We start from the raw sequence: 19164 nt of genomic DNA, 5'->3' as shown, positions 1-19164 counted from the left end.
TGCTAGTGCAGCCACAGCCACTGCAGCAGCCATCTTTTATGACAAAACAGGATTAGACTACATATTACGGATTAAAGTTAGGGATGCGGGTGGCGCTGTAGTCTAAACCACAGAGCCTCTTAGGCTTGTTGATCAGAAGGTCGGCAGTTCGAATCCCCGCAACAGGGTAAGCTCCTGTTGCTCGGTCCTAGCTCCTGCCAACCTAGCAGTTCGAAAGCACGCCAAACAGTGCAAGTAGATAAATAGGTACCGCTCCGGCGGGAAGGTAAACAGCGTTTCCATGCGCTGCTCTGGTTTTGGTGTTCCATTGCGCCAGAAGCGGCTTAATCATGCTGGCCACATGACCAGGAAAAACTCTGCAGACAAACACCAGCTCCCTTGGCCTGTAAAGCGAGATGAGCGTCGCAACTGGACTGGACTTAACTGTCAGGGGTCCTTTACCTTTACTTTATTTGATTAAAGTACAGAAGGTTTGGAATTATGTTGCACCTGGTTCAGTGATATGACTGCTCTGAAATTATGAATTATGAAAACCCCATAGTCAATTGTCAACCATTAAATTGATGTTTATAATATTTTGTTTATTATAATCCACACGTTCATAAAAATATATCAAGGTGCGTTTACAACATAGAATAAAATCAGCAAAAAAGCATCCAATCCACTGATTGGTTAAAAAGAGAACATTTTATATTGCAAAGGCCTCAAACAATATAGTTCTCAGAAAGCATCTGAAAGAAGGAAGGGATGGTTCCTGCTGAAGCGCTTCTGGTAGGGAGTGCCACAAGGCAGCGCCTGCTGTACTAAAGGCTTGGTCCCTAGTGAAGGTCAACTGATGCTTGGGGATGCGGGCAACCACCAGAAGTGGTGTCATACATTTTTGGGCTTCAATCTTGCTTCCGTAGGCATAAGAGTTTACATGGAAATTGTGGCTGAGTGGGTTCTCATGAGAACTTTTAAGCTTCTCTCTTTTAGAGACCACTTGCAGCCCTGTCCTAGACTTTTTTTAATGAAAAAAGCAGAACAAGCCTTCATGGCTGAAAGCACCACGTTACATCTAATATTCCACCTCTAGATGCTGTGCTCCTGATTTGGAATGTCACGTGGCAAATACATCAATATCCAACCAAGGTAGCAGATTTTTAACATTGGATACATTTTTGAGGATACCTAACCATATTTTGGATATTTTGTCCATCATCAGTTGATTTGTTTTAACAAAAATCTGCTGTCCACAACTCTTTAACATCATTTTACCCAATAAATGTGAATCAGATTTAGAATTATTTTAGCTGTGATTGCTATTAAAGAGTAACCACCAGCAGGCTAGCAACAAGATTGATTATCCCATTTAATCTGAATAAAGTGTTAAGCTGATTTGGGGGAGGGAACTCTGTTGGGCAATTAATTTCGTACTGTGAACAGTGGTTTTAAGGAATGAAACAATTATTTTAATAACTGGACTTGTGATTTGAACTGTTGCGGCTTTCCCTCCTTGGATATGAACACTTTGGCTGGTTGGGGCACCTTTAGAGTGCTAGTACTCAGTTCTGGGTACTAAATTTTAAGAAGTACCTGGACAAACTGGAATAAGTCCCTGTGGGAACACTCAGAATAATGGGGGGTCTGGAAGCTATGTCTTAGTTGAAAGAGTTTAATATGTTGATCGTGGAGAAGAGAATCATAGAACTACAGAATTGTAAAGTTGGAAAGAATCCCAAGGGTCATCTAGTCCAGCCCCCTGCAGTGCAGGAATCACAGCTAAAGAATCCCTGGCAGATGCCTCCCCCCCCCCCTCTGTTTAAAAACCTCCAAGGAAGATTAAGGAGAGACATTACAGTGGTCTTCAAATACCTAAAGCGCTGTCATGCGTAAGATGAAGCTGACTTGTTTCTGGTGCACCAGATGGCAGGACTCAAACCACTGGCTGCAAATTGCAGGGATGCAAATATAAGACACACGCAGGATTGATGTGAGCAGACTAATTCACCTGTTGCTAGTGACTGGAACAGAGCCATTTCTAGCTTCCTGTACATTCTCAGAACTATAGAATTAAGAATTTATAAGGAGAGGGACAAATTGATGTTAAGCTGCAGGAAACAAATGATAAAAGCCTCAGCTTCTGGTAGACACTGCATTCCTGTAATGCAAAGAAAACGTGTGGTGTTCCTTTAGGTCCTCTCTTGAAAGTCCAAAAAACACTTTAAACTCTCCTGAACCATTACAGTGTTTCCTATGAGTTACTGGTCAGAGTCTGCCCTTAGTTCAATTTAGGGGGAGCATCCAAAGTCTTTCCTTCTGCGCAACTCTTGCTGGCTTTAACTTTCCTGGGATGTCAGCCAGTTCAAGAAGAGACCAAGTGATCCGGGCTAAACACAGAACCACTATGAGTTGAACTGACGGGAGGAGAAGATGTCATCTATGTCCTGCCAAATCAAGATACATAAACACTGTGCTTTGCTCTCTTAGTTTCTCCTTTTATTGGTAAAAGAACGAAAATGCTGGTTTTCACATTCTGCTTTTCAAACAAGAGCATTTTTCTGTATCGTTTTTGGTTTCATTTCTTTATATCTAGTCTTCATTATTAGTGTTGTACTGCTGAAAGATGTATATATATAAAAAAATCATGCTGTTGTGGTTTATTACAAATACCTATTGATTCGGCACTATTTTGGGTTCTTTTTAGACCTAAGCAGGTTAAAAGGTTGGCAGGTTACAAATGATGTGGTGGGAGGGGGGAAACTCTTAAAGGAATTAGGCAGAAGGCTAGTTCATGTGGTCAGGACTTTTCTCCATATCCCAACAAACCCTGGGGATACAAATGCATGAAGAATGTTATGTGTGACTTTGCAGATATTTTGGCTTCAGTTTCCATTTTGACTGCAATTCTGACTATTCCAGTTACATCCAGCCTACAAAAGCTTAATTAGGGTTGCCGTACATCTGGGATTTCCTGGACATATCCAGAATACTGCATTTTGCAAAAAAAGAAAAAGAAAAAAGAAGAAGAGTTCAACTAAGAAAAGCTCAACAACTTTTCTGTCCAGATTTTCACTGCTTGAAATATTGCAACCCCAGCTTAATCCAGAATACATTTATTAGGGTTGGTCTTAAGTGGGATTTAAGTTCTATTGACAAAACCCTTAATCTTTAAGGGTTGTACAAGGTGGCACAAGACTTGTTATTATTGTTAGAACAGACATGGCCACCTCTCTGGGCATCAAGCCATAGTTGTGTCCATGGATCACATGTTACATTATTCATGTGAATGTGTCTCCTGAAACAGTCAGGAGGGCATGTTGCATACAGAAAGGTTTATCTTGGCAGTTGAGCAACGTTTCCAGATTTCACAAGGAATATTGTGGGGGAGGGGTGAGCAAGTAGGAGAGAAAATCAGCAAGGGAGGGAATATATATATACATATTTTATATATATATATATATATATATATATATATATATATATGAAGAAAAATAATAATCCATGTGTACTGAAGTTATAAAGCATAAAAATTAATCCTGTGAAATCATTTCTGAACTCTGAAAGAGCAAACACTGCTATGGTAAAATGTGTTGGTTTTTTCAGTGAACTATTTCAGGGTTAAAAATCATAATATTTAACAGAATGTGTGTATGTGTGTGTGTGTGTGTGTGTGTGTGTGTGTTAAGACCCCATCTTTATATCATAAACCCAAGAAAGATGAGAGGATCTTCTCTACCCACCTTCTCAATATTACGGCAGAAATCAGGGTTCATTTGCAAGCACTGCTACCTACATTTTTAATCTCTTCTCTAGCAGGAGGCCTAATTAACATTTTTCAGCATTGGCAGCCCCATCTGGAAACTACTATTCAACCACCCACATTAATACTCAACCTTTTCCCTTTCCTTTAATTAAAATGCTGTCAGAACACTTAGCTCAAAGAACTTCCTGAAGTTAACAGTTGTATAGCGAGGTGAAGAAAAATGCATGGAAGCCAGTAGTGCTGATCTGCTCTTGAAGTACAGTACAGCCTTATCTTTTGTATAACTCTACCCATTACAAGTTAGCTATATTTCTTTTTCTTCTTCAGTCCTGGAAAACAAAATGGGCAAGGGGGTTCTCTGCAACTTGTATATAGCAATGCTTTCTCTAATAAAACTCTGTAGAGGTTTGTTCTGGAGATAGGAACAAAAATATAATTTAAACTGGGCTGCTCTGTGAGAAACTATGTGGCTGTGTTCGCACATAATGGTAAGTGACTCTTGAGATTTTGCTCTCCCCACTATCTCTTCCATAACTCCAAGGAAGAGTTTAGAAGCTTTCACTTCTATGTTAGACTATTTTGAGTCATTTACGACCCTTCACCCAAGGATCACAGGGTGGTTTACAATATTGCAGTTTGTCATAATGTCTCAACCATAGCTGTCAACTTACAGATTTGAAAATAAGGGACCAGCAGTCTTGAAAATAAGGGACCAGCAGCCAAAATAAGGGACCTGCAGCCTCACCTGTTCCAGGCACTCCAGTCTTCCTGTTCTCCTGCAGTCTGGTCAAACTCATGCTGGGTAGCTTTGAGAACACTGTCCAACCAACTTTGTAACCAGAGGTTCAACTGAATAGAATCTGAATCACATGCACCACAAGGCCTATGCAGCCTCAACTAAAGATGGCTCCCCGGCCTGGCTTTGCACTGCAAAGTTTGCAGCAGCACGTGCAACAAAATGGTGTCCAGCATTCAAAAAAACCCTCAGCTTGCATTAACTAGCCACACACAAGGCATGCAAGCTCCACCCCCCCAGTCGTTCTTAGACTTCTTATTGGGTGAGCAGCACAGCCAAGCAACACAGTTGGACCCTCCCTCCTCCCTGGCCAGCAGGGAGGGAGGGAGAGGAGCTGCTTCCTTTGAAATTTAAGGGACATCATTTAAGGGACATTTAAGGGACATCCATCAATAAGGGACAGCAGCGGGACATGGCGCTAGAATAAGGGACTGTCCCTTCAAATAAGGGACACTTGACAGTTATGGTCTCAACCTGGATGTCTCAGCAATAGTTAATTGAAACTGAGTCAACTTCAAAACCTAAGTTTACGAAGCTGTTTTGTTTCCAAAGCTAAATCACCTCCATTGAGCATTAATCAAAAATGGAAGCAGAAGCTTCCAGTCTCCTTGTAGCCACACCAGAGGTGGAGTTAGGCTGGGAGGCACATGAGCCTGAGGCTCATTTCAGCTTATCCTTGCATCCCTGGCTTAGTGACTAAACCATAGTTTAGCGTTACAGTGGTACCTCTGGTTAAGAACTTAATTCGTTCTGGAGGTCCGTTCTTAACCTGAAACTGTTCTTAACCTGAGGTACCACTTTAGCTAATGGGGCCTCCCACTGCCGCCACGCAATTTCTGTTCTCATCCTGAGGTAAAGTTCTCAACCCAAGGTACTACTTCTGAGTCTGTAACCCGAAGCGTTTGTAACCCGAGGTACCATTGTGTATGCAAACTAAGACTATGAATTGTTCTTGTTGCTGAACTGGAACAGTATGAAGTTCTGTGAATATGTTGATTAAGCTGCATTAGGGTTGATGCAAAATGCACATTCCTGACTTCATTACTATAAATCAAGTGATGAATTGCATTTGTGAACGAGCCACCACAGAGAGAACTTTCATATTTTATCACAGAGTTTGATCCAGCCCACTGCCAGTGCAGTTGCCTGCATGTGGAATGATCCATATAGGCATAGCAGAACCCTGTGTTTCGCTGCTTTTCCTGAGGTGCATGGGCATTCCATGGACCATGCCATGACAAGGAATGGGAGGACAGGGATATGGGATGGGAAGACTGCATTGAGGCATAGGTATATGTTAAGGTAAGTGTAGAGAAATCAGGTGAAATGAATATATGAACCAGGCCTTGGGCACCATGAATTAATATTTTGTTAGGGCCTGGTGAGACTGCCTGTGAAATAACAGCATAATAAAACAGAATGATCTGAAGGTTTAACAAACTTGTGACCCTCTGATACTAGTTGGAGAGATGTGTGTAGATAGGTGGAGAGCAAATGTGGCTGATAACAGGTTCAGTTCTAATGTACCTATGTAGGAAGTTGCTAAACAATGTGTAGTCCTTCCTGCATTGCTCTTGTGACTGTCTCTTAGCTGCTGCTCCTTCTGGCCTCTGCTGCTGTGTTGTGCCCCTGCTTTTCTCCCTTCTCTGTTCTCAGCTGGACATTCTGTGCTCTGTCCTGTTTGTCAAGTGTGGTGCATATTAGAAGTGCTATATAAACAAATGATAAAATAATAACTATAGATATTCCTGGCCTCTGCAGCTTATCACTGACCTATGCTTGTCATTCCTTCATCAAAACTGTTATCTGCATACATAGCTATTAGGGTGCTTTTGTGAGAAGCTGAATAGCATTGTCTGGTGAAAAATAATGACAGGATGGATTGCCTAAAAATATCCTGTGTAACAGTACAGCAGTAAAGAGGATGTCTGAGTCATGAGGGTTCTAGAGAAGGAAGGAGAGAGTTTTTTTTAAAACGATGAGGTCTAAAGAGCAAAGGGGCTTGTGCTCTTTACATTGCCTAAGTGTACTGATCACAGACAATAAAAATGATAGCATTCCTTAGTCACTTGTAGTCCATGTAATAAAAGTTAATTGTAGATTCTGTAGGTACAACTCAGAGAAAATCAAGCACACTTCAGTGCTTTTGAATCCTGGATTGCTTTTAGGGAACAACTGAAATCTGGAAAATGTTAAATTATGCTAAACTTGGAAATAGATATTTTTCGTAGGATCTACAAGTGCTTTTAATGACACAGCCATGTTACTTTGAACTTGTATCTACATTTTGTAGTTATATTGTCCATCCTCCATGTTTGACATTTCTTTGTGTGCCTCACATGCCACATTTGTTTGTTGCTTTTTAACGGGCTCACCATAAAAGTGGGGCAGTAGACAATGTGGCACTTGTGGCACTTTGGAGCAGCATGTGGTACCTGGAGTACTAAGAATAGCAGCTTTGATTTGAATATTAATTATGTTAGACCTTGCTGTTTACAACATAATGCTGAAAGTTTGATGTTAGCATATCTGGAAGGCTGCTTGGGTTCTGGATTTATTCAGAGTGCTGGTTCAGCATTTGCCGTTATCTTTTACAGTTCTGAACTAGAATGTACTTACACATATTTTGTGATACTTACCGTAATCACATTTTCATTGTTAGGTATGTCTGAAGTTATTTAGAATGTGTTAAATGTATATTGCCACATACTGTGAACTGGCTGCTATTTTTCTCCTCATTATTTTGCGTGTTTTAAAAAATGACTGTTGTTCTACAGGTTTTGGTAACCTAACATGCTGCTTGCTGGTTTGTTTGTTTTTATATATATAGTTGATGGGATAGACAAGACATCAATTGCAAACTCAGATGGGCCAAACCCAGCATCCCGAAGTCCTTCTTTCAAGAGGAAAGGCAAACTTTCTACTATTGGCAAAATCTTCAAACCATGGAAGTGGCGGAAGAAGAAGACCAGTGAAAAATTTAAAGAAACATCAGCAGGTATCACTTTGGGCAGTGGCAGAGGTTACTTGGTGGTGACTGGAAAAGGTTATTGTTGATTAGTTGCATTATTCCATACCAATTCAAAATAAGATTGTGTGACTTGTTCTGTGCATATTATGTAACTTTTTTTTCTGCTTGCTGTCAGTCCCAGCCTATGGTCTCTTTAAGACAATTTGTTCTAGTCCCTTGCCAATTTCTGTCTGTCACCATTGTCTTAATAACCTGTTAACCTTCCATTCCTCTTCTTGGCCTCTTCCACCCACCCATCTTTCTCGCTCATGGACTAAATTTCTTCCCAGACACACTGAACCAGTTAAGAATTGTTCTGATGTCTAATAGATTTGGACAAAAAAAAAAAAGAGAGAGAGAGAAGATCAGGCAGTGTGGTGATATAACAAAGGAGACATAATTAAAATGTACCTGACCACAGTGGTATTTTTTTTTTACAACATGGGAAATTTTAATAGTAAAACAACTTATGTTTTGTAGTTCTTGCCAAACTGTAAATCACATTAAAAGCATCTCACAGCACCTGGAAACACCCCTGTAAGGTACGCAGGCATTAATTCTCTCTTTTTACAGTTATATGGAATGCGGACATCCAATCTGTTCTTCCAAATGTCACCTTCAAAAAGTACTTTTCATTTTTCTGGTCTATTAGAGCAGAACTAGATTCAGAAAGCACTGCTTACAATAGGTTGCTTCTGTGCCTGGTGTGATGTATTTAAGTCTTGGAACATAAACATGTAAGCAGGAACATTCCCAAGAAAACATTTGCAGACTTATTTTCCTGGAACCTGTTGTTTACTTTTGTAGGATTTCTTAAAAGCGAGCTTATATATATGTAGTTGGATATGGGTCCTTAATCATCAGCGGAAAGCCCAATTGAAATAAAAGCATCCTGAGCATAACGCCCTTAGAGACAAAGGGTAGGATCCTGATACTGTGCAGTACCTTCCCTCTGTGGCTCGACTGGCATTCATTTGCATTTAGTTATGTTTTGTACTTGGACAAGGGAGATCATATTTGTAGTGTGCTTGTGCCATATTATTTTACCAGTTATGCTCATACATGTAACATTGCTCTAATGGGGTCCCCCTCAAGGAGCAGTTTTGAGAGGAAAACTTTTAAGCACTCTTTCCCATTGTTCTTTCACTTCAGATAGGGGACTGCCAAAGCTTATTTTGCTTACTAGTTTGTTTTGCTTTTTTAAAATAACAAGGGGGGGGGGGACTCAGGGGAATGCAACATGCAGCTACGTGTTGTGGTCTGGCCCTCAGCCAGAGTACTTGGGCAGGGGTGGGAATCTGATTGTTTTGTATTAGGCGAGTGAAAAACAGCATGTATTGAAAGGTGCAGTCTTGGATGGATTGCTCAGTTTTCTTACAAAAATATATTGGAAGGTGATCATACTGTGCCAGCAGCTGAATAAATCTATGTAAACAGCACATGATACGGGCAGTTAAAATTATGGAGGGTTTCTTATGGAAATAACTTGTACTGATGTGGGAATGATGAATGGATTTCCCCCCCTCTTTGGTAACATGTTTTCCATGTAGATCTTGAATCTGTGCTGCCAAGCCGCTCGCTTTGCAAAGCTGAGCAAACACAGTTTTGTCATCCTAAAAAACAAACTTTAGGAAGGATCTTATCAGTTTCTGCTTTCGGAAGAGGAAGAGATTTCAGTAGTTTATCGGCTAGAGTGAAAGATGTTCCTTTGAATATCCATAGGGAAAGTGGAGGGGGTGGAGCAGAAGCCACGTCTGGCTCTGATTGCATCAAATGCTATAATCCCAGAGGGGAAGTTCGAAGCTAAATGCAGAATCTGCAGGTCTACCTTTGAGAAGCAAAAATATCTGGATGTATTTCAGAATGTTGGATTAGTGCTTTTTAAAAAATAAGAACGGCATAATTAAGAGAGCCTGAGGATTTAACAGCTGCTGAATAGCATGGTTGGGGACTCTTAAAGTGAAGAATTAATAATACATTTATATATTTATTTATTTATATCCACATTTAACTCCAAGGAACTCACGGTGGTTCTTCCTCTCTCCCCTCCCAATTAATCCCAACAACAACTTGTGAAGTAGGTTAGTCCGAGAGGCAGGTACTGGTCCAACATCACCAAGTGGGGATTTGAACCCAGGTCCCAAGGGTCCCAGTCCAGCCCTCTAAGCACCATACCACACTGGCTCTCTGTTGAGCACATAGGGCAAATGTTTACTTGAGCAGACATATAAATGCCAGCCAGAGCTGTCAGATAGAAAGAAGGGGCCTTCTTGAACTGTGGGATTGCAGGAGAACTGAAATGTTCTGATGAAAGAGACCACCTTTTTTAAAATGGTGTATATGTCCGTTGTAAAGAGATGCTTATCCTTAGGAAAGGCCCATGCAGTGTGTTATATTTATACAGTTGTGCATTCAAGTCCCCCCATCCCGTTTTTCAAAAGACTTCCCATCTTTAACAACACCTTCTATGTGAGCTGAGCTACCACCTTGACACATCCGCACTCTAGCTTCCCAACTCTATGAACACAGGTATATTTCACAAAGATACAATCCCAGTTGTGTACAAATACTTTGGTCATAGTAACTTCACATACAAATAGCAAGGCATGCCTTCTGTATTCAGTTCCATAACTTTCCCAGAAGTAATTCCATTTTCTCCCAGTGCTTTTTAAACAATTAACTCAGATGAAAAATCTTGAAGAACTCTGAACTTCTAAAATGACATTTATTTAAAATGCAACAGAATGATATTCGTAGCTGTCTTGATTCTGAAATGAAGCAGATGGTTTCAGTGTGTGTTGTTGAAGCGTTTGATTTTATGTTTCTTAATTTAAGTTTTAATAGCAAAACAGTAAATCACTGTTTCTTACAGAAATGTGTCTGCATAACTTTTAAAAAGATAAGATGGAACACTTTGGCAAATTATCAAGCACTAAATCTCTCCAATATTATTTGACCTTTGCCTACGCTGTCTCATTTACTCTGCTTCAGATTCCATCTATTTTATATAATCAAAATACAAGTATGCCTTAATAAATGCAAAGTGCCTGGTATTTAGACAGCCTCCTTGCTGTACTTTTTGTTCCTTATGCATAGTTCAGATTTGGTTCCATACCATTAATAAATCTAATGCTTCTGCTCTTGTTCATGGAGAATTTAAATTGATGGGTGGCTGCTGCTGTGATACAGTGGGAAGGAGGAAATGAGCACAGTTCAGCTCTGGTGTTTTGACTATAACACTGCCAGCAAGAGACATTAATTAGCTGAAGCAAAATATTCTATTAATAATATAAAAAACCCAAGTATAATTACAGCATCATCATCTTTATTCATCTTTATTCATCTTACGTGGAAAAACTTCAGACAGAAAAACCATGCTCCTTACTTCCCCCTAGAATCTTCTGCTCAAAGTGACATTTCACATCACTTCAGGATAAAGTGAACTCTGCTGCATCCCTCACAGAATCCATCGAAAGTGTTTTGTGCTACAAAGGTCACCTAAGGCAGATGGACTTTGTGGCTCTCTTTCTGCCAGCTGTGCCTAGAACTCCCATCTTCTATAGGGCACTCTCTCTCATCTTCCAGAGCCCATCTTTTCCCTGAGACATGTGGATTAATCCCATAATCTTTACTGTAATCAAGTTTCAGGTGTAAGTAAATCTACATGCTCACATTTCCTTCCTACATTTTCTCTTCCCTTCTCTTCCTTCTGTGGTAGGCCATACATTTCTTGAGAGCAAGTACCTGTCTTTTTGTTTATGGAATAATCTTGAGTGCTATGCGTGCTAATGGGGGTGAATTATAATGTGTGAGACAAGACAAGACTGTCTTGTCTGTGAGGTGTAATTCAGATGTTTAAATTACCACATCTATCCCCTGTAACGTTTTGCTTTAAAGAAGCCACAATTAGACTGAAGCATGAGCGTAATGAGTGAGGTGTATAAATGTTTTAAGTCATCAGAAACTGAGGAAGTAGAATTTAAGATTAGATGCCCAAAAGTAACATTTTAGAGCTTGATATGAACAATTTGTGCTGAGAGTATTTTGCAGGAACTTGTGTCAAGTGGCCATAGGTCAGTGGAAGAGCATGTGGTTTGAAGCAGACATTCCCAGGTTCAAGCCACTGGGATTACACAACTGAAGGGAAGCACACTTTGATCTCTGCCATCGCCATCTGAACAAGGGCCACTGGGAGACCGCACCCTCTGTAGTATCACCCTCTGTAGTATCAACTTTCTAACTATACAAAGACTAAAGTTTCTCTATCAATTAGCTAGAGAAGAAGCAGCTGCAAAGAGCTTGCTCCCCCCCCCCATTTGCTAGAAAGATCACACTGTTCCAACTTCCTGAATTTGCTTGCTTTCCCTCTTCACTCTCCATTCCATTTTCTTTTTTGCATCATGTCTGTTAGTCCCTGCTTGCCGGCTACAAGCTGTCTTATCTTTTTTTAAAATATCTGTACAGCGTTTAGAAAAATGTTAGGCACCCTATAAGTGTTAAAATAAAAATAGCAGCAGAGTTGGGAATATTTCTGCTGAGAGAAACATTAGAGAGCTATCATTCTTCAAACTAGACAAACTCAGAGCTCAGAGCAGCCAATGGTCTGACTCAGAATAATGTCTTAAGATGGCGATAAATACATATTAGTTGCCCTACACATTTCAGTAAATCTCCTTTAGGGTCTTTCTGTAACAAGCAGACGACTGACATATGTACAGTACCTTTGTAACAAACACTCCAAAACTATAGTGTTCCTATCGATACGTACAAATATATTTATAAATACTGTATTCCAAACATTTTCTGGGCGAATATATATAACCAATATACAAGTTACAAAAATGTGCACAAAAATATTATTTATTAACTTAGTCATAAAAACATGCAACACTTTAGAAACTTCAGCACATGAATGCCTACAGCTATTTAAAAGCAGATACACTTGCACAGATATCTGGACAATATATTCTTCCATAATTCAAATGCAGTAATATGGGTATCTTACCAAAATCACAAATTACATAGTCTTTTGGCAAACATAACAGAAAGATCTAGGGCATCAGAAAGTTTTCCAATGCAAATTCAGTCCCGTCCCCATCCCCAATGTGAATTACCCTAATTTCCAGGAAATTTTTGAACTCAGAATTTTCTGGCAAACTCATTTCCCTCCCCCACCAAATAGAGGGGGTTGTCAGCAATGGGATGTCCCGGGCTGGCAGTGGTCCTTATTAAGACACTACCTTCCAAGCGCATGATTAGCCCTGCCAGATTAGAGCAGCATTATCAGAGCAGCATGAAGGTGGTTCAAGCCCTGGTGTTCAGAAAAAGCGAAAAATGGGGTGAGGAGGGTTGCTTAGAAACCCAATGAATATAGGACAATAAAGCACCCCAAACTGATGATTAAGGAATTCAACACCTTTTATCTAGCAGCTTAAGAAAATACAGTTGCATATGGAGGTGCTGCAATATGTTATCTGATTACGTATATTCATGAATAAGCTTCTCTACAAAGTAGGAAAACTGACTTGTCTCTCACTGACTTCCTGAGATCAAACATGATCATAAACATTCTGCATTTATTTCTTTTGTTATATATGTATATTTCTATAAAGAGGTATGTGATTGGAAAAGAGGATGTGAAAACAAAACCTAGGGTGCATCTGTATATTAGAAGAGAATGTCGCCTATAAAGCTGAAGTACATTGTATCTGTTGAACTGCAATATTTTCCATGATTTTTTTAAGTAATATTTTTTATTTATTTTTGCAAAACAAGCCATATTTTGTGAATGCAATAATAAAGAAAAGGCTATTTTGTGCTCTTAAAGTATTGCCTGTGACTTAATACATTTATAACTGAAAACATCTGCAACTGAATATATTTATACATCTATTTTTGAGGGGGTTTCTTTTTTCCAAAGAGGCAGGCGGCATCATGCAAGTGACCTGCTGCTTTGCACAAAGTTCTTTGGATCAAGGCCATTGTGTTTAAAGGTGGGATGGGGAAGCTTTGGCCCTCCAGATTTTGTTTGAACATATGGACAGTCACAGGTTCTCCATTCCTGATTTAAAGAATATTTAATACTTTGCAAAAACTAAAAACAGCAGGTCTATATCCAATTGGCTCATACTGAAACCAGGCAGAGGCAAAGGAAGAGAACATGTTGGTGGTGAACAATATGTGACTGTGCAGAAGGAGTTGTAATTTGCTTAAGGCAGTGTGGAACGTTCTTAAATCTGCATGCTGCTAAAGTTGGTAATTACTACTTTGCCTTTAAAAAAATGAAGCAAAATATAGAAGGTAAAAATTAAGGAGGCAAAGCAAAAAGGATTGGTTTTTACATGCTTTTTGAAATAAGAAAGGAGGCATATAGGATTTTAGCAGGAGGAACATTCCATGCATACAAAGAAGCTAAAGAAAAGGGAAGATGAAGAGAAACAGACCAAGCAAGAGACATGAAAAAATGATGACTTGTAGCAATAAGCAGGACAGATAGGATAGCTGTAGCTCCACAAGCCAAGTGTGCCTGCTCGGGGCCTGATACGGAAATATTCTGCTTGTTTAATCGCTTAATGTCTGTCTGGTTCACTGGTGTCCTGTTCTGAGTAAGGAGGAGATAGTGGCTTAAGGGAGCAGATAAATCTGAGCCATAGTTAAATCCCAAAAATGCTGCATTGTGAGGCAGATGATGAATACACAGAGATTGGAAGTGTGGATGGCAGGACTGATGGTAGAAATGGCAAGAGGAAGGGACTCCACCTGACCTAGCTTATAGATAACACTTGAGGAAAGTAAAATGCTTAATTCTCTCCCAGCAATGGGAGTTGAAAGGGGGGAAGGATTAAACAAGTGGAAGAAGCAAACATTTTAAGGGTCACATTCAGAAGATAGACTTAACAATTACCGTATTTTTTGCTCTATAAGACTCACTTTTTCCCTCCTAAAAAGTAAGGGGAAATGTGTGCGTCTTGTGGAGCGAATGCAGGCTGCACAGCTATCCCAGAAGCCAGAACAGCAAGAGGGATCGCTGCTTTCGCTGCGCAGTGATCCCTCTTGCTGTTCTGGCTTCTGGGATTCAGAATATTTTTTTTCTTGTTTTCCTCCTCCAAAAACTAGGTGCATCTTGTGGTCTGGTGCGTCTTATGGAGCGAAAAATACAGTATATTTTTAAAGGACAGGGTATTAGCAAATGCTTCAGAAAGTCAGTATGAACAATTGGCAAGCCAGGGATGATATGCCACACTTAAATCCACTGGGTATTCTAGTCTCAAAGAATGAATTGTGGTTCTTTGGGATTCCATTATTGTGGTCTTAGATAGATGTGGTCTGTGAAGCATGGCTGCAGATCTGCCTTGGTTGACAATCAGGGACCTCTGATTTTCTGCAACTTAGGGATTTCTTGGATAATGTGCACTTTCCTTGTGCAAGTATTGCATTGTATTCCATTGGAGCCACAGATGCTCAGAAGTACCAGTTTACCTTCAAGGATTATTTGTTTGTGTTTCTGCATCTTTCTGGCAGCAGAGATAAGTTTTATAAGCAAACAAAGCAGCTTATGGTATACTTCTTGGAAACTGCAAAATATGCGTGCACAGAAAGTTACATAGTAACTTGCATCACAGCATCCAAGAAGTTATGGAAAGTCCCCTTGTACAGTAGCCAGTAAGACCTGGCCGAAACTGGAAGTCTTCAGACTGAAGGAAGCTGCCTGACACTAAGTAGGACTATTGGTCCATATTGCTCAGTTTTATGTATTCTGACAGAGCCAGTCGCCCTCTGGGATTTCAGACATGGTTCTCTCTGAGCCCTACCTAGAGATGCCTGGGATTGAACCTGGGACCTAAAAGCTTTTCCACCGAGTTATGGCTCTTCCCCAACCTGAACCACGTGAAGGAAGCTGAAAGGCAGCCATTATATACAGGTTGGAGACCCCACTTTGAAGGTCGCTCTTTGTATTCATCATAGCATGTGCTCTCAGATGACTAGCCAGTGGTTTCTGTACAAGGGGATTTCCTGATATATCAGGCTGTAAGTTATGCAACATTTTGTGCACTCATGTTTCCAGGAACTATGACATGCATAGCTTTATATAAGAAGAGATACATTTTCCCACTTCCAGGGTGGTGTTTTACAAAGAATTCCTGTCAGCACTGGGATTTCCACTTGGGCAGCAGGACTTTCTCTATCTCTCCTGCCCCATCTCTTTTATAGAGGCCTGGGGAAACCTGAGGGGCAGGAGAGGAGGGAAACATTCCATTACACAAGAAGAAATCCTTGCACTGACAGAACACTCGCCTTAGGGCTACATTGTATTTCATCCAAAACTTGGATGGGAAGAATGATTGCCTGTCATACAAAACAATGCCTTAACAGAGTATGTGAGTGTGACTGCACCATTACAAATTTGCATAATATATTTCTGTTCTGGAGGTTCATTGCTATTCTTGTTACTAATAAAAAAAATGTAGCTGCACTTGTTAACAAAAGATCAAACAGCGTCGCCGACTTGTACAGTGCTCCTTTTCTTTCTAACAACAATATTTTGAAAAGCTATTGCTGAAGACAAAGGCTAAGGTCTTTGCTTTTGTTCTTTTTAATATTTTTCTGGCTTTAAAAATATATATATAATTGCTATAATTGATTTTCAGTGAATTAATGTCTACATTTTGTCTGTTTCTTTTTTGAAGTGCTGGAAAGAAAGATATCAACAAGGCAAAGCAGAGAGGAGTTGATAAGAAGGGGTGTCCTGAAGGAAATAACTGAACAAGGTGATGGCAATTAATATAGGCAGCTGCTAATAACTTTTGTATACCATTTAAATGATTAGCATTATTTTTCTGTTGCTACTATCATTGTTTTGAAACTCTGTGACATGACTGATACAGCCTTTAGTATTACGGCAGGGACACAAACTTTCAAGCCAGACTCATAACCCGCTTGTGGTAAAACCCCTGGGTCCTCCATTATACGCACAAACCATAATTCAGTCTGTCATTTGTGTCTCATTGTTTGGGAAAGTGAACTGAATAGCAAGGTATATTCAGGAGAGAACATGGGAGTGTACTTGAATCCAAGTATTTGTGTCAGGTGGCTGGGCTGGGGTGGGGGAGTCTGCCATGCATCTAAGTATTGTTTTGTTGAGTCTAGATGCCAAGGGATGGAAGACATGCTTCAAAGACTGCTTGGCATGCCCCAAAGAGGGTGTCAAGTACTCACAATAAAACTGTTGATAACATAATAATGCTGCTACAGAAATCTATGGGGCGACCACACTTGAAATTCTGTGTATAGTTCTGGTCGCCACACCTCTCAAAAGATATAGAGCTGGAAGAGGTGCAGGAAAGAGCAACCAAAATGATCAAAGGGATGAAGCAACTCCTCTATGAGGCAATGTTACAACATGTTGGGGCCTTTTATTTTGGGGAAAGGTGTTGTGTGCACATTGGCTTGCTCAGGTTGACTAGGAAGGGCTAAATATTAGGTGATAATTAGTGTTCTGGTAATGTAAGTACAGTGGTACCTCGGGTTACAGACGCTTCAGGTTACAGACTCTCCTAACCCAGAAATAGTACCTCGGGTTAAGAACTTTGCTTCAGAATGAGAACAGAAATCACGCAGTGGCAGCGGGAGGCCCCATTAGCTAAAGTGGTACCTCAGGTTAAGAACAGTTTCAGGTTAAGAATGGACCTCCGGAACGAATTAAGTTCTTAGCCCGAGGTACCACTGTATTCTAGGCATTCAAGCGCTTGTTAATGTAGATTCCTTCCTCCCTTTCCAATATAGCTTCATCACATTTTATGTACATCAAGTGTGCGGCTCATTGCTGTATGCTGCAACCCTGTAAATGGGAAGCGCTTACATACATTGTCAGTGTAAGGCAATAACTTTGTTATCATTTATTTCAGATGGAGAGATAACAGTAAATTATGAAACCTCAAATGGCCACACGATAGTTATCACTGAAGATGCCATACAGGGAGAAAATGTCACAAAGACCGCAGAAGAGAATAGCTCCACATCAGCAAAAGCACCACCAGCTACAGAAGAGAGAAAAGATGGCAAAAAGGGTAATTTAAAATGCAACTCATCTGGATTCATTTTTCATTTTAAAAACATGAGTAGATGGTTTATGTGAACGGTTATACTGAAAATGACTCTGCCTATAGCAACAAGGAAGCCAATGTAGAGATAGGCTTTGCAGAAACAAGATGGCAGTTAATCTTTTTAAGTGGCATCTTTTCAATCAGAAATACAAATTTAAAATGGAACATAAAGTTGGTCCCATTGGAAGTGGAGGAAAAGGTGGTAGGTGTGGAAGAGGAGCAGGTTTTTGTTTTACCAGACATGAATGGAACCTTGTCTGTGGCTTAATGAGAGGCAATTAGAATTGCACGAGAAGGCCATTCACTGAATCTTGGCTTAACCTCCATCCCAAAGTTGTGAGGCTAACATTAGAGCAGGTGTAGTGTGGGGGGCTTGTGTACCACCCTGAGCTCCTTCAAAGGAGGGCAGGATGTACATCATACAAAAGCATTTATATAGAATGGAACAGTTACAGACTACAAGATGATGGTGAACAAATATTAGTTCTATTTTAACAGAAGCTCACCACCACCACCAAAAGTTGATTTATGAACTTTTTCTGCAAAGGAAAATACACAATGTTGTTGTTTAGTCATTTAGTCGTGTCCGACTCTTTGTGACCCCATGGACCAGAGCACACCAGGCACTTCTATCTACACAAATACACAATATCCTAATGGAAACATCTTTTTTTTTAGTGGGTGCCCTGCTGTTCTATAGCTGGCACTACAAGTACTGTGCATGCCACCAGGTTGTTATTTGCTTTCTATGTGAGAAAATCAGTAAGAACATAAGAACAGCCATTCTGTATCAGGAAAAAAGTCCATGCTGCTTGGCACTCTGATTTTCCACAGTGGTTGACCAGAAGCCCACAAGCAGAAAGTGAAGATGCTAGCCATCTTGTGATGTTTGCCTCTATCACCTGGTATTCAGAGAAATACTGCTACTGGACATGGAGGCTGTATTTAGCTTACAATTTATTACAATTAATGGAACTTTGCTTCATGTAGTCTTGGGGCCAAATGACAAAGAAACATCAAAAACTCCTGGCATTTCTGATTGTAGTCTGACAGAAGACTGGAGGCTTCTATTTTGATTGGAGCAATGGGTTACCTGTATATTTTTCACAACAAAGCAAATTGATCATTCTGGAATGCTGTTAGTCTGATCAAAATTAGAGCCTCCCTTCTGCCAGTCGTTTAACTCAATACAGAGAAATCAGGAGATCCAACCATGATGTCTTTCCATGGGCAAAAGTTTTGCATTTTTGAGGGATAACTCCAGATACTTGAGAGATCCATCGGACAAGTAATACTCATGCAAAGAATTCCTAAATCTTGCAGAGGGAAAGAAGGCAGTGATTGCTTATTTACATGCATTGCTGCATCTAACTGTTTCCCATGACTGGTGTATTTCATAGCTTCAAGCACTCCATAGCAGAAATAGAATATTTCTGGTAATCACAACATTGCTTTCTCAAATATAATAGTTATGAATAGTCAGTACCCATTTTCCATAAAAGCTAACTCA

The 19164-nt window shown here is 40.1% G+C and overlaps 1 protein-coding gene across 4 annotated transcripts in view; it reads left to right on the top strand.

Annotated features, from left to right (window-relative positions):
* The window catches only part of PHACTR2 (phosphatase and actin regulator 2), a 92167-nt gene that overhangs the window by 50684 nt on the left and 22319 nt on the right, over nucleotides 1-19164 (top strand). For all 4 annotated transcript variants that reach the window (XM_079970962.1, XM_079970964.1, XM_079970963.1 and 1 more), the window contains 3 exons: nucleotides 7372-7539; nucleotides 16239-16319; nucleotides 17457-17618. In XM_079970962.1, the coding sequence (XP_079827088.1) occupies nucleotides 7372-7539; nucleotides 16239-16319; nucleotides 17457-17618 (411 nt within the window). The remainder of the gene's footprint in view (nucleotides 1-7371; nucleotides 7540-16238; nucleotides 16320-17456; nucleotides 17619-19164) is intronic.

Source organism: Podarcis cretensis (genome assembly GCF_951804945.1).
Source record: "Podarcis cretensis genome assembly, chromosome: 3".
In the NCBI taxonomy this organism is placed as follows: domain Eukaryota; kingdom Metazoa; phylum Chordata; class Lepidosauria; order Squamata; family Lacertidae; genus Podarcis; species Podarcis cretensis.
The sequence above is the reverse complement of the archived record's forward strand: the minus strand, read 5'-3'. Positions and strand labels throughout refer to the sequence as shown.